The 15,196-nt window shown below is 39.5% G+C and overlaps 1 protein-coding gene across 5 annotated transcripts in view; it reads left to right on the top strand.

Moving 5' to 3' along the window:
* LOC115224461 (RIMS-binding protein 2) overlaps positions 1 to 15,196 on the top strand; it is a 595,300-nt gene that overhangs the window by 37,624 nt on the left and 542,480 nt on the right. The window contains exon 1 of one of the 5 annotated variants that reach the window (XM_036513380.1): positions 4,921 to 5,201. The exons of the other annotated variants lie outside the window; for them this stretch is intronic. Coding sequence (XP_036369273.1) covers positions 4,956 to 5,201 — 246 coding nt within the window. The 5' untranslated portion in view covers positions 4,921 to 4,955. Of the gene's footprint in view, positions 1 to 4,920; positions 5,202 to 15,196 lie in introns of those variants that run through there. 5 annotated transcript variants of the gene reach the window in all.

Here is a 15,196-nt window from a genome sequence, read left to right as displayed (position 1 = left end):
ACACCAGACTCCAGTCTGATCTGGCAGTGTTTCTACAGCTGGATGCCCTTCTTAACGCCAACCACTCTGTGAGTGTAGTGGGTGGTTTTTACGTGCCACCAGCACGGAAGCCAGTCAAGGCGGCACTGGCATCGGCCACGATTCAGATGGTGCTTTTTACGTGCCACCGGCACGGAAGCCAGTCAAGGCGGCGCTGGCATCGGCCACGTTCAGATGGTGCTTTTTACGTGCCACCGGCTCAGGGATCAAAGTGTTAAAAAAAACAAAATCACAATTATTTCAAATCTGATGCATTAATCAGCATTAGTATAGAAAAAGGTGGCAAGCTCGTCAGAGTTGTTTGCATGCTGGGCATTTGTAGCATTTCATCTGTCTTTACATTCTGAGTTCAACTTCTGCTGAGGTCAGTTTTACCATTCATCCTTCCTGAGTTAATAAAATATATACCTATTTCTTTATTGCCCACAAGGGGCTAAACATAGAGGGGACAAACAAGGACAGACATAGGTATTAAGTCGATTACATCGACCCCAGTGCGTAACTGGTACTTAATTTATCGATCCCCGAAAGGATGAAAGGTAAAGTCGACCTTGGCGGAATTTGAACTCACAACGTAACGGCAGACGAAGAGCAGTGGGGTTGAAGTAATCAACCCATGTTCAAAAAAAAAAAAAAGAGTTAGCAACATGAAGGGCATCTGGTTGTAAAACAATGCTTCAAAAATATGTACTCATCTAACCCATGCTAACTTGTGTACAAAGTGAATGAATAGGCGCAGGAGTGGTTGTGTGGTAGGTAGCTTGCTAACCAACCACATGGTTCCGGGTTCAGTCCCACTGCGTGGCACCTTGGGCAAGTGTCTTCTGCTATAGCCCCGGGCCGACCAATGTCTTGTGAGTGGATTTGGTAGACGGAAACTGAAAAGAAGCCTGTCGTGTATATGTATATGTATATGTGTATGTATGTATGTTTGTCCCCCTAGCATTGCTTCACAACCGATGCTGGTGTGTTTACGTCCCCATCACTTAGCGGTTCGGTATAAGAGACCGATAGAATAAGTACTGGGCTTACAAAGAATAAGTTCCGGGGTCGATTTGCTCGACTAAAGGCGGTGCTCCAGCATGGCCGCAGTCAAATGACTGAAACAAGTAAAAGAGTAAAAGAGTAATATATAAGTTTGTATTTTAGTTTTTTTAAATGGGAGGGGGGGTATTACTTGCAATAAATATGTAACCAACCAATCAGCCTCTTGGATTTACTGCTCTATTACTGTACTTCCTTTGACCATAATCTTATAAATAGTTTCATGACAATGTTTACATTATAAACTAACCACATCAATATTTATCTCTCTCTCTGCTTCTTTGTCTGTCTCTCTCTTTCTCTTAGTAAAGAGATAAGTATTGATTGTTCAGTTTTTACACTCATTAGTCATCTTAGTTTTAGTCAGATTTTTTTTTCGTGTATCACTTTCTATTTGCTTTTGTTCTTGAAATATTTTACTTTTTTTTTTCTTCAAGTCAGCTTTTCTGTCTACAACATCAAGAAAGACAGTCAACAATTTTTTTTATTCTAACTGCTAATTATTTTATTCTGACACCATTTTTTCCCTTGCTACACTTATTCCTCTCCCTGAGTTTTATTATTATTATTATTATTATTATTATTATTATTATTATTATTATTGTTGTTGTTGTTGTCGTTGTCGTCGCTCAAAAGTCAATGGAAATTGTAGTTGTGACACCCGTGCCGGTGGCACGTAAAAGAACCATCCGAATGTGGCCGCTGCCCCGACTGGCCTCCATGCCAGTGGCACGTAAAAAGCACTAACCGATCGTGGCCGTTGCCAGCCTCGCCTGGCACCGTGCCAGTGGCACATTAAAAGCACCCACTACACTCGTGGAGTGGTTGGCGTTAGGAAGGGCATCCAGCTGTAGAAACACTGCCAGATCAGACTGGGCCTGGCGCAGCCTCCTCGCTTCCCAGACCCCAGTCGAACCGTCCAACCCATGCCAGCATGGAAAGCAGATGTTAAACGATGATGATGATTATGTTGAGCTGACAGAATTATTAACATGTTGGGCAAAATACTTAGCGGCATTTCCTTCGTCTCTACATTCTGAGTTCAAATTGTGCTGAGGTCGACTTTACCTTTCATCTTTTCAAGGTCAATAACATAAGTACTAGTTGTGTACTAGGGTTGGTGTAATCAACTAGTCCCCTTCCCCAAAATTTCAGGCCCTGTGCCTTTAGTAGCAAGGATTATTATTATTAAGGTGGCGAGCTGGCAGAATTGTTGTCATGCTTGACAAAATGCTAAACGGAATTTTGTCTTCATGTTCAGAGTTCAAATTCTGTTGAGGTTGACTTTGCTTTTCATCCTTTTGGGGTAGATAAGTACCAGTTGATCACTGGAATCAATTTAATCAGCTTACTCCCCTACCCTCTAAATTGCTGGTTCTGTGCTAAAATCTGAAACCATTATTATTATTATTATTATTATTAGTGGTTGGCGTTAGGAAGGGCATCCAGCTGTAGAAACACTGCCAGATCAGACTGGGCCTGGCGCAGCCTTCTGGCTTCCCAGACCCCAGTTGAACCGTCCAACCCATGCTAGCATGGAAAACGGACGTTAAACAATGATGATGATGATGATTATTATATTATTATTATTATTATTATTATTATTATTATTATTATTATTATTTCCTTCAGTTTTGTTTTCTAAGTTCAAATTCCACCGTGGTTGACTTTGCCTTCCATCCTTTCGGTGTTGATAAATTAACAGTTGAGCTTTGGGTCAATGTAATCAACTTGTACCCTCCTTCAACATTTCAGGCCTTGTGCCTATAGTAGAAGGAATTAATATTACATATCCTAAATTCTTATTACTAAATGCCATAATTTGCTGCTATATTTAGTTAGTAATTTACTGATAAATATTGAGTTTTAAATATTTGGCTGTGGTAAGAAATTTGCTTTCCAACCACATAGTTCTGGATTTAGTCTTTCTGCATGGTGTCTTCTATTGTAGCCTTGGGCTGACCAAAGCCTTGTGAGTGGGTCTTGTAGATGGAAACTGAAAGAAGCCCATGGGTCTTGTAGATGGAAACTGAAAGAAGCTGTGTGTGTGTTTTTGTCTCCCACCACCACTTGATAATCGGTGTTGCTTTGTTTATGTCCCTGTAACTTAACAGATTGGCAAAGGGGACCAATAGAATAAGTACCAGGCTTTATAAAAAAATAAGTACTGGGGTTGATTCATTTGACTAAAAATTCTTCAAGGCAGTGCCCCAGCATGGCCACAGTCTAACTGAAACAAGTAAAATATAAAAGACTAGCAGTATTGCCCGGCGTTGCTCGGGTTTGTAAGGGAAATAACTATATAAGCATTTTTAGAGATGTAAAGTATAATAGCCATCTCAATATGGCTAAACACAAAGGGGGGGGGGTGTTACTGTAGCTTTTTACGTTCTGAGATTTAATAATACATTTTTAGAGAGTTACTTCCCTTATATAATAGCAAAAAAATGCATTAAAAATGGGAAAAAATTATGGTAAATTTTTTTTAAAATCGTAGACTCATCGTAGACGCGCACTAATACCCAGAAGGGCTCGATATGAATCACGACTATAAGATATCCGCTTTTGGTTACACTGCACTGCAAAATGTGGGAGTAGTTAGGAATCTAAATCGTAGGAGACAGACACACAACTTCACTTTTATATATAAAGATTATATATAGAGATTGTTTTTGTTGTTATTTAATCTTATGTCAGTTCTGATCTGTCAGACACTTAGGGTTAAAAGTATCCAACCTAATTTATCACCAAGAGAAACCAACATCATACTGAAAACCCCCAACTAAAAGACCATTGTCTCTTCAGTGTTGTAGATCAGGGAGTTTCAATGTGCAAAGCAGTGCTCCAGTATGGCCCTACATATAATAGTTAGAACTAAATAATGTAAAAACGAATGCATTTTTTTTTTCATCCGATATTGTGTTTAGCCTACTTGCATATATTGTCTTAATCCTTATCTCTTAGTTAGTGAAGATAATCCTATTTATTTTTCTATATATTTTAGCTTCCATCTAAATGACTTGCACTATATTTACATTGCGAAAGCATGTATTTTTTTTTTTTAGATACTTTTTTTTATTATTTTATTTCATACATTCCCCCCCTCCCTCACATAATACAATTATATTACCTTTTAATCTGTGTTGGGACTCATAAATATATTTGTATTACCTTTGTATGAATTCTGTTTTCACTTATTTGATGCTAACCTGTCATGACTTCAGACGTAGAAGAAAACAAAATAAATTTTAAATAAATAGATAAACAAACAAACAAATGCCAACAGAAACCGACAGTACTATAAACATCAAAAAGCTACCGTGATTTATTCAATATGTGGATCTGAATAAATGAGCCTGTTATCGTTTGGAAAGTAATTAAAAAGAAAACAAAGACACATATAAAAAAAAAGATGGCTAATGATACTAAAAAACAAAAAAAAAATGCAACCTAATTATGTATCTTGGTAATTTTCATTTGTACATGTAAGTAAGGGTAGTTGTGTACTTGTTAAATATTTCATCACTGTTGTTGTCGTCATTGTTAAATTTGTTGGGCCTGGTTTATTTAAATTATAAACAGCCTGCAAACAAAAGGAAAAATAACAACAAAAAATTATATATACACACATATACATATACACAAAATGATGTACACCCTATTTAACGACGAGTTACATACCAGCAACAAGATGTCTTCATGGTTCTGTCTTGGATATTTATTTCTTTTTCTTTCCTTTTCTGAAACTATTTGCGATGGGTTCAACTCGGAATTTTTCGTGTTCCTTTTCCTGTTGTGTTTCGTTGTTGTTCGTGATGTCACTGTAAATAAATAAATAAATAAATAAATGAATGAATAAACGTAAGGAATAGATGGAGTACCAGCGCTATGTTCTTCCACCTATAAGGGAGCTAGTGGAAGAAGAGGAGGAAGAAGTGGAAGGGACCGAAAATGATCTCACAGCTGATGATGTGTCACAGTTAGACACAACGGACGATGTCTCGGAAATCGAGGATTACCCTCCGAGCTGGAAAAGCATCTCCCAGCTTGATCCGACCGAGGACCTTTTCATTTGGGGGAACCTTCTGTCTGAGTCTTCTGCCTCATCTTCATTTGAGGTAAGAAAATTCCTTACTGAAACTAGCCGACACCTTGGTCTCTCTTGCACACACACACACACTCTCACTTTCTCTCTCTCTCGTATGTTTTGTATCAATTCTTTTTTCTTTGTTCCTTTTACATGTATTCTATCTCCCTTATATCTTCTAAATACCTCATCATTCATTTAGTGCACAGTCCTGTTACTGTACTGGTGTATCTTGGGCTATAGGGTTTGCTGGACATTGTTGTAGAGCTGAAAACGAGGTAATTTCTACTCTTCTCCTCTGGAAGCCATCTACTCGCAACACCAGAGGGCGCACACTCTCCTACCCTGATGTAATCTCCAGGGATACAGGCATCCAGCAACAGGACCTCCGTAATGCTATGATGGACTGTGAAGTCTGGCGTAGCATGGTAAATTCCATTGTCTCGACCACGGTCGAACAATGGTGATGATGATAGGGTTATGGCATAATATAGAAAGAAAGAAGAAATTTCTCTCTTTCACTTTTTCAATTTTTTCACCTTTTTCACCTTCTATTGTCTTATTCTTAATTACTTTTATCTTCTCTTAATTTAACTTAACTTCCCCTGATTTATTCAGTTACAATACTTAATCCTCCTCCCTTAGCTTCCTAACCTCTCCTACTAATGGCGTTACCCTGTTATCTTTCTGTCTATACTATCCCTTTGCAGTCTCCCTTACCGGATGCTATGACCAGTGATCAGTTGAAATACCTGGACATTTATTTAAGGAGACTTCTCAAGCCTATCAACATTTTTTTGCCAGTAACAGGTGTGATTTGAACTCAGAATGCACAGATATGCCAAGTTTTCTTTTCTGATGTATTAACATTCTGTTTATCATATTGTCCTGGACAAGTACTTTATCGACTTTTAAAAGATGAAAGGCAAAGTTTATCTCGGCAACTTTGGATGCCATATTTCATGTACTAAGGTATCTGTATCAATTACTTAAGGTAATTTTATCTTCCATCTTTTACTTGTTTCAGTCATTAGGCTGCGGCCATGCTGGGGCACTGCCTTGAAGAATTTTTAGTCAAATGAATCACCCCCTGAACTTGTTTTTTGTTAAGCTTGGTACTTATTCTATCAGTCTCTTTTTGCCAAACCACTAAGTTATGGAGACATAAAGAAAGCAACACTGGTTGTCAAGCAGTGGTGGGAGACAAACGTAAACACACATGATGGGATTCTTTCAGTTTCCTTCTACTAAATCCACTCACAAGGCTTTGATCAGCCCAAGACTGTAGTAGAAGATGCCCAAAATGCCACACAGTGGGACCGAACCTGGAACCATGTGGCCAGAAGCAGCACATTTTTTCTTACCACACAGCCATGCCTTTGCCTATAATTTATGTAAATTAATTTTAAATGTAGAATATGATGTTTGCTTGAGGTCTCAACAGTTGTCAATATGCTGTTGTTGTTGTTTACTCAATCAGGGCTAATCTGGAGCTGAAGCCTATGATCAAAGCCTCTCCCACTCATGACCTTCTCTTCGGTATTTCATAACTAGGGCTACATCATAGGCGCAGGAGTGGCTGTGTGGTAAGTAGCTTGCTAACCAACCACATGGTTCCGGGTTCAGTCCCACTGCGTGGCATCTTGGGCAAGTGTCTTCTGCTATAGCCCCGGGCCGACCAATGCCTTGTGAGTGGGTTTGGTAGACGGAAACCGAAAGAAGCCTGTCGTATATATGTATGTATATATAAATGTGTGTGTATATGTTTGTGTGTCTGTGTTTGTCCCCCTAGCATTGCTTGACAACCGATGCTGGTGTGTTTATGTCCCCGTCACTTAGCGGTTCGGCAAAAGAGACCGATAGAATAAGTACTGGGCTTACAAAGAATAAGTCCCGGGGTCGATTTGCTCGACTAAAGGCGGTGCTCCAGCATGACCGCAGTCAAATGACTGAAACAAGTAAAAGAGTAAAAAAAGAGAGAGTAATCTAATGAGTCTGTCTGTCTGTCTGTCTCTCTCTCTCTTTGAAGATGTTCATGTGTAATATAAGGAATATTTGGTTGCTTTTTCTATTAGTTTGCACAACCAAACAAAAGTCCATTGATGTTTTCATTGCTTTGAAGGAGGGTTAACTGGCAGACTTGTTAGAATGCCAGAAAACGTGTTTTCATATTTCTTCTGTCTCTTTGTTCTGAGTTCAAATCTTGCTGAAATCAGTGATGGGTGGGGTGGGGAGTGGGTCGATGAAATAAAGTACGAGTCAAGAATTGGATTTGATGTCATTCATTGACCTCCTCTCACAAGAATTTGTAGCTTTGTGCAGTGTTTCTTGTGAGTTGTGTACTTCTGTGTGTTCATGCCTTTATAACTTGTGCACAAAGGGGAGAGAAAAACGTGTGCACACAATGTTTACAAGATAAAATTGAACTTCTTGTAGTTGTAGGAATTTGAACCATTGCCTGGGAGTGCATCATTATTATTTGGGATTTATAAGATAAAGTACCAGTTAAGTATTAGGGCCTATGGTATAAACGAACCCCACCTCCTAAACTCGCTGACCTTGTGCCAAAATTTGAAACAGTTATTATTTTATTATTATTAAGGCAGAGAGCTAGCAGAATCATTACCAGCATTTCATCTGTCTTTATTGCTTTGAGTTCAAATTCTACCAGTGTTGACTTTGCCTTTCATTCTTGTAGGGTTGATAAAATAATTACTAGTTGAGCACCAGGGTTGATGTAATCAAATAGGCACAGGAGTGGCTGTGTGGTAAGTAGCTTGTTTACCAACCACATGGTTCCGGGTTCAGTCCCACTGCGTGGCACCTTGGGCAAGTGTCTTCTACTATAGCCTCGGGCCGACCAAAGCCTTGTGAGTGGATTTGGTAGACGGAAACTGAAAGAAGCCCGTCGTATATATGTATATATATATATATATATATATTATATATATATATATATATATATATATATATATATATATATATATTCGTGTGTGTGTTTGTGTGTCTGTGTTTGTCCCCCTAGCATTGCTTGACAACCGATGCTGGTGTGTTTATGTCCCCGTTACTTAGCGGTTCGGCAAAAGAGACCGATAGAATAAGTACTGGGCTTACAAAAGAATAAGACCCGGGGTCGAGTTGCTCGATCAAAGGCGGTGCTCCAGCATGGCCGCAGTGAAATGACTGAAACAAGTAAAAAGAGTAAATAGTCCCCACCCACAACATTTTCGGGCCTTGTGCCTATAGTAGAAAGGATTATTATTATAAGGACGGCGATTATCGGATTTAGTTGTGAAGGGAAATATTTTGTGGTACCTAGTTATGTCCCTTTATCTTCTGAGTTCAAATCCTTTTGGGATTAACTGGAGTTGATGACATAAAATACCTGTCATGATAAAGTTGTTTAAATTCACAAAACCCTCAAAATTAGAAACCCCCATACCAGGATTAAAAGTTATTATTTTTATCAGAATATAAGGTGGGGAACTGGCAGAATTGTTAGCATGCAGAGCAAAATGCTTAGTGTCATTTCATCTGTCTTCGCATTCTGAGTTCAAAGTCTGCTGTGGTCAATATGGCCTTTCATTCTTTTAGGGTTCATAAAATAAGTACTGGGGTTGGTGTCTGTGTGTGTTTGTGTGTATACCATATATACTTGTGGAAAAGGCAGCGAGCTGGCAGAAACGTTAGCACGCCGGATGAAATGCGTAGCCGTATTTCATCTGCCGTTACGTTCTGAGTTCAAATTCCGCCGAGGTCGACTTTGCCTTTTATCCTTTCGGGGTCGATAAATTAAATACCAGTTACGCACTGGGGTCGATGTAATCGACTTAATCCGTTTGTCTGTCCTTGTCTGTCCCCTCTATGTTTAGCCCCTTGTGGGCAATAAAGAAATAATACTTGTGGAAAAGTTGAATTTTTACACCACTTTTTAAGGTCAAATTCATGGGGTTGACTATTACATGGGTACTACTTTTGAAGAGCTGAAATTCAAGTTGGAACCCGAATTACCGTATCAACAGCAGAAACCCAACTGATTTCTAAGCAAACAAAAAAAAATAACACAATGAACTACAGGAATATTACCAATTCTCTGCACCAAAACAGAGGTCCTAGTAAATAACAAGAGCCATAAACAAGACTTCACAGCTCTTATAAATAGTTAGACTTTCTCTTTTAAAAAGAAGTTGCAGGTTGTCAATGAAACACGTTTCTCACCTTGTAAAAAGACGAGCGTAGGACGTATGCGTTTATTGTATTTGGAGATGAGGAAAATAGAAAGGTCACATGGGAACCACTGATCAAACAATTAATTGAATATTTTTAGGCTTCATAAAAACATGTCTTTGTACGAATTCAGACAGTGACGTTTGCCAGTGTTCACCAATTGTGCTGTCTGTGAAACACTTGCTCAAGATGCCATACAGTGAACCTGAAACCATGTGGTAGGGAAGCAAGCTTCTTACCCCACAGCCACACCTTTTTTAGTATGACATTGTAGAATAGATGTGAGAATCCATACCTGGTCAGGTCCAGCATAAAACAAGTAGAGTATTTGGTCCAGATATGCTAAAAGGTTAATGTGATGTAAGGAAGATTTTTGGCTGCTATTTCTAGGAGGAGTGCATACAGGCTTTTTCATTGGTTCCTTTGTGTTACAATTACCATAACTTAAGTTATGAAGAAAATATCTTGGCTGCAAATACAATGCAGTATCTACTGATTAGATACAAACATAACATCCTATTGTTGACATGTGACCCATCAACCTCCGGTCCATCGTTTTGTTGACTCATCCTGCTGCAATTCCCTTCTGAGATGACACCAAATGATAATCAATGATTGTTTTCTTGATTGAAGTATGTTACTTATTGATTTTCATCAATCACACAATAAGATGGAGTTAATTTTCTCCCTTGTCCACCCTTCTCTCCACCAAACTTCAACTTTTCATCATTCCCAAACATCTAATAGCCAATCTCCAAAATATTAGGCATAATTGGCGTTTTAAGTTTGAGATGTTTATTTTCTTGATTGTGTGGTCTGGTTTCTTGGAAGGTAGAGAAAATTAATTTTTATCCTCAGTCTTAAAGGTAAAGACATGACTGTTGTAGGTACAAGCAATGCTGTGCAGTTAGGAAGTTCTGTTTCCAACCATGTGGCTTTGGGTTCGGTCTCACTGCAAGTGTCTTCAACTATAGCCTTGGGCCAAACAGTGCATTATGGGTGAACTTGGTTGATGGAAACTGAAAGAAGCTCATTATGTGTGTGTGAACATATATATATATATATATATATATATATATTATATATATATATATATGAATATATGTTTGTATATGTATGCATGTGTGTGTATGTTTAATGTATTTGCATGTGTATGTGTAAATATATCTATATTGTGCCAGTGGCACGTAAAAAGCACCCACTACACTCACGGAGTGGTTGGTGTTAGGAAGGGCATCCGTAGAAACATTGCTAGATCAGACTGGAACCTGGTGCAGCCTCCTGGCTTCCCAGACCCCGGTCGAACCATCCAACCCGTGCTAGCATGGAAAGCGGACGCCAAACGATGATGATGATGATGATGCGTGCATATATGTACATCATCATCATCATCGTTTAACATCCATTTTCCATGCTAGCATGGGTTGGACGGTTCGACCGGGGTCTGGAAAGCCAGGAGGCTGCACCAGGCCCAGTCTGATCTGGCAGTGTTTCTACAGCTGGATGCCCTTCCTAATGCCAACCACTCCGTGAGTGTAGTGGGTGCTTTTTACGTGCCACAGGCACGGGTGCCAGGCAAGGTAGGGGAGCATCATAGTCATGTGCTGAGAGGAATTCTTTGGGTTTTGATTGAATGTGAGAAAAGCAAAGTCTGAAAGAAATATTAGCCATTTTTCATTCTCTCTAGGGATAAGCAAAAAAGGAACTAACAGTTGCTACCCATGGACAAAATTCATGTTACTATATGATATGGAAGATATCCATAAGAAATGGAAGATTTTGTGGCCAAAATCTAAAGATGACTTTAAGCTCTGTTAATTAGGTGCTACTATGTAATCTATGAAATGATGTTTTAATGAGACATAATTGAGCAGTATTGATAGTTATTGATTATATTGAGTGATGTTGTGATTATATTTAGGATACCTTGGACTGGCTTGAAACTGGTTTTGTAATTTAAAACCTGAAATATTTTGTTTGTCCTGTTATTAATATTAGACTGAAAAGAGAAGGTGTGAAATGAGTTCAGATAATCAAATACAGGCATGGTTTGCCAAAATATAGTTTAATATCATCATCATCATCATTGGTTAACATCTGTTTTCCTTTTGTTTATACGTATACAATGTGTTTATTTATTGTGGTAGTTTTGACATTAAGAGTCCCTTCTAGCATGAGGCATTTATGTATAGTAATGCCCTTAATATAAATAAATACATTTAAGAGGAATAATTGATGGATTTTTCCCTTATGAGGTTTTTCACGCTAACTACTTGATAAATTCTTATAAAGATTTTATCCTATTTTTCAATTGTATACACACACACACACTATATATATAGTGCCAGTGGCATGTAAAAGCACCATCCGTTCGTGGCCATTTGCCAGCTCCGTCTGGCACCTGTGTGGGTGGCACGTAAAAAGTACCCACTACACTCACGGAGTGGTTGGCGTTAGGAAGGGCATCCAGCCGTAGAAACACTGCCAGATCTGACTGGGCCTGATGCAGCCTTCCGGCTTCGCAGTCCCCAGTTGAACCGTCCAACCCATGCTAGCATGGAAAGCGGATGCTAACTGATGATGATGATATATATATATATAGCTTGCATGATGCTGGCACTCATTTAGAACTATCACATGTCAATACAGAGACACTAACACATGCTCACACACATGCACACGCACACATGTCACACACACACACACACACACACACACACACACACACTAGACATATATACATGTACAATGGATTTATTCCACTTACCATCTACCAAATCCACTCGCAAGACTTTGATTGGCTTAGGTCTGTAGTAGAAGACACTTTCCAAAGTTGTCATGCAGTGGAATTGAACCTGGAACCACATGGCTGGGAAGCAAGATTCAGTACCACACTGCTACTATTAGCTGTTTAATTAGTTGTTGACCAAATAAAGGCCAGCTATTCTGAGAAATTTGGTTTAAGAATGCTGCTGGATTTTAAACTAAAGCTGTGACTTTCATGACAATTGTCTGTGACATGTAAGCCAAGGAGGGAATGAGCAAACGAGAGAGTTCTTCATTGGTTCTTGACCAGGGTTCATATAAGATTTTGTTGTTAAAATTTAGCTGCCATAAATTGGTTATACTTCTGAGGACAGCTGCATAAAGAAGTGCTGAGCTTTAATTATGGAGGGTACCTATGGAAGGGGTGACCCAGGAAAATGTCAGACAAAGTGGTGGGAAAGGATCTTTGGACACTGGGCCTCACTGAGGAAATGATGAGGACTGAGGGGTGTGACGATTTCATCATCATCATTTAACATCCGCTTTCCATGCTAGCATGGGTTGGATGATTTTGACTGAGGGCTGGCAAACCAGATGGCTGCACCAGGCTCCAATCTTGATCTGGCAGAGTTTCTACAGCTGGATGCCCTTCCTAACGCCAACCACTCCGAGAGTGTAGTGGGTACTTTTTACGTGCCACCGGCATGGGGGCCAGTCAGGCGGTACTGGCAATGACCTCACTCGAATCTTTTTACACATGCCACCGGCACAGGTGCCAGTAAGGCAACGTTGGTAACGATCATGCTTGAATGGTGCCCTTTTACGTGTCACGGCACGGGGGCCAGTTAGGCGGTACTGGCAATGACTTTGCTGTACTAAATAAAATTGTTGCCTTCTACACATGCAGACTTGTCCTTTCGAGTGCTGGTGCCACTTAAAAAGCACCCATGACAGTACTGAGTTAACACATCCATGCCAGTGCTGTGTAAATTCACCTGTGCCATCTGTTAAGTGGTTGGTGTTAGGAAGGGTATCCAGCCATAGAAACCATACCACAGAATTTGGACAGCTCCCAGCTGGCCAGCTCCATGTCAAACTGTCCAACCCATGCCAGCATGGAAAGCAGACATTAAACTATGATGATGATTGAATTCCTGATAATATTTAATTATTAAAATATATGATTTTTAAACATCAGATGACTAGGTGAGTATACCTAAGTAAAATAGTAATCAAAATGGTAGGGAAACACTGATCTACAGGGTCATTCAGTTATCTGTAAACAAAAACCAAATCTCCTACAAATCATACACACTGACCTTTTCAAAGAGGAAAAACATATCAGACAATGTAGTTCCCGATATATAAAACAACAGCATGGTTTGGCTGGAATGCCTTATAATAATGAAATTATAGTATACAGTGCTCAGGTGCACCACAACTTGTCAGAAAGTGCGTATAAAGTACATGCAGTAATGTACAAATGTCTGGAAAGCGAACAATGCATGAGTCAGATACATGTTTGTGTGTGTATGGAGGGCAGAAAATCAGGTGTAGTGTTGGCGAATCTCAGAAAGCATGGAAGTTTTGAAGGATGCAGTGCTCCGACAACTAACAACTGATGCCAGCAGTTCCATGCTTCAGCAACTCTCAGCGTGAAAAAATGTTTCCTGAAGTCACGGGAGCTGTGCTGTTTTCTGACTTTGTAAATATGTCCACGGGTGTTAGATGGATGGAGTTTGAAAAGATGCTCAGAGTTATTGTTTGTAAGATGGTTGATAATTTTATGGGTGTCTGCCAAGTCAGCTGCCAGACGTCGGAGTTTCAATGTGTCCATGCCCAGGGAAGTAAGGCTTTCAGGATATGGCAAATGCCTGATGGAGGGTATTCTTTTAGTTGCACGTCGCTGAACGGTTTCCAGAGGATTGATATCCTGGGCAAGATAGGGGTTCCAGACCGGTGATGCAAATTCCAGGTGAGGTCTTACCATAGCTATATAAAGCCGCAGATAGATAGTCGGAGAGTGGCTCACAAAGGATTTGGTGAGTGATGCCAAGACACCCTCAGCCTTCTTAACAATTTTAGCGATGTATTTTGTCCAACGCAAATCACTGTCGACAATAACACCCAGGTCTTTTATCAAAGGTTTTTGTTTTTCCTTGGGCTGGTCACCACCATTGTTAACACTAACATCATGTCTTCTATCAGCCTGATGGCCAAATCTCCCTTCACAACAACAACATACTGTATTGTCCGCAGTCTATCAGTGTCAGTTTATTTCCCTTACATAGTGAATGAATATCTCTCAGAATATTACCTTTTGTGTTAACAAAATCAAAAAAAAAAAAATCATTAAATATCTGAGGTTAGCTTGTTTTATACTACACTGAATAGTTTCCAACAAATTCTTGCTTTTGCCAAACACAGTCAATGTACTGCATTCTTTAACATAAAAACATTCTTGTCAAATATTTTATATTTCTGCCAACGGATGATGAAATGTTTTTCTCTTTTCCATTTCACTCTTTTACTCTTTTACTTGTTTCAGTCATTTGACTGTGGCCATGCTGGAGCACCACCTTTTAGTCGAGCAAATCAACCCCGGGACTTATTCTTTGTAAGCCCAGTACTTATTCTATCGGTCTCTTTTGCCGAACCGCTAAGTGACGGGGATGTAAACACACCAGCATCAGTTGTCAAGCAATGCTAGGGGGACAAACACATACACACAAACACATATATATATATATATATATATACATATATACGACAGGCTTCTTTCAGTTTCCGTCTACCAAATCCACTCACAAGGCATTGGTCAGCCCGGGGCTATAGCAGAAGACACTTGCCCAAGATGCCACGAAGTGGGACTGAACCTGGAACCATGTAGTTGGTTAGCACTGTTTGCAAAATTTTGATAACCACATTCATTTCTTCTCAATCTCTGCCATGCCTTCGTTTCTGGCTCTTATTTCTGAAACTTTTGTCTTTTACTTGTTTCAGTCATTTGACCGTGGCCATGCTGGGGCACTG

Source organism: Octopus sinensis, linkage group LG25 (genome assembly GCF_006345805.1).
Source record: "Octopus sinensis linkage group LG25, ASM634580v1, whole genome shotgun sequence".
Classification (NCBI taxonomy): Eukaryota; Metazoa; Mollusca; class Cephalopoda; order Octopoda; family Octopodidae; genus Octopus; species Octopus sinensis.
The sequence above is the reverse complement of the archived record's forward strand: the minus strand, read 5'-3'. Positions and strand labels throughout refer to the sequence as shown.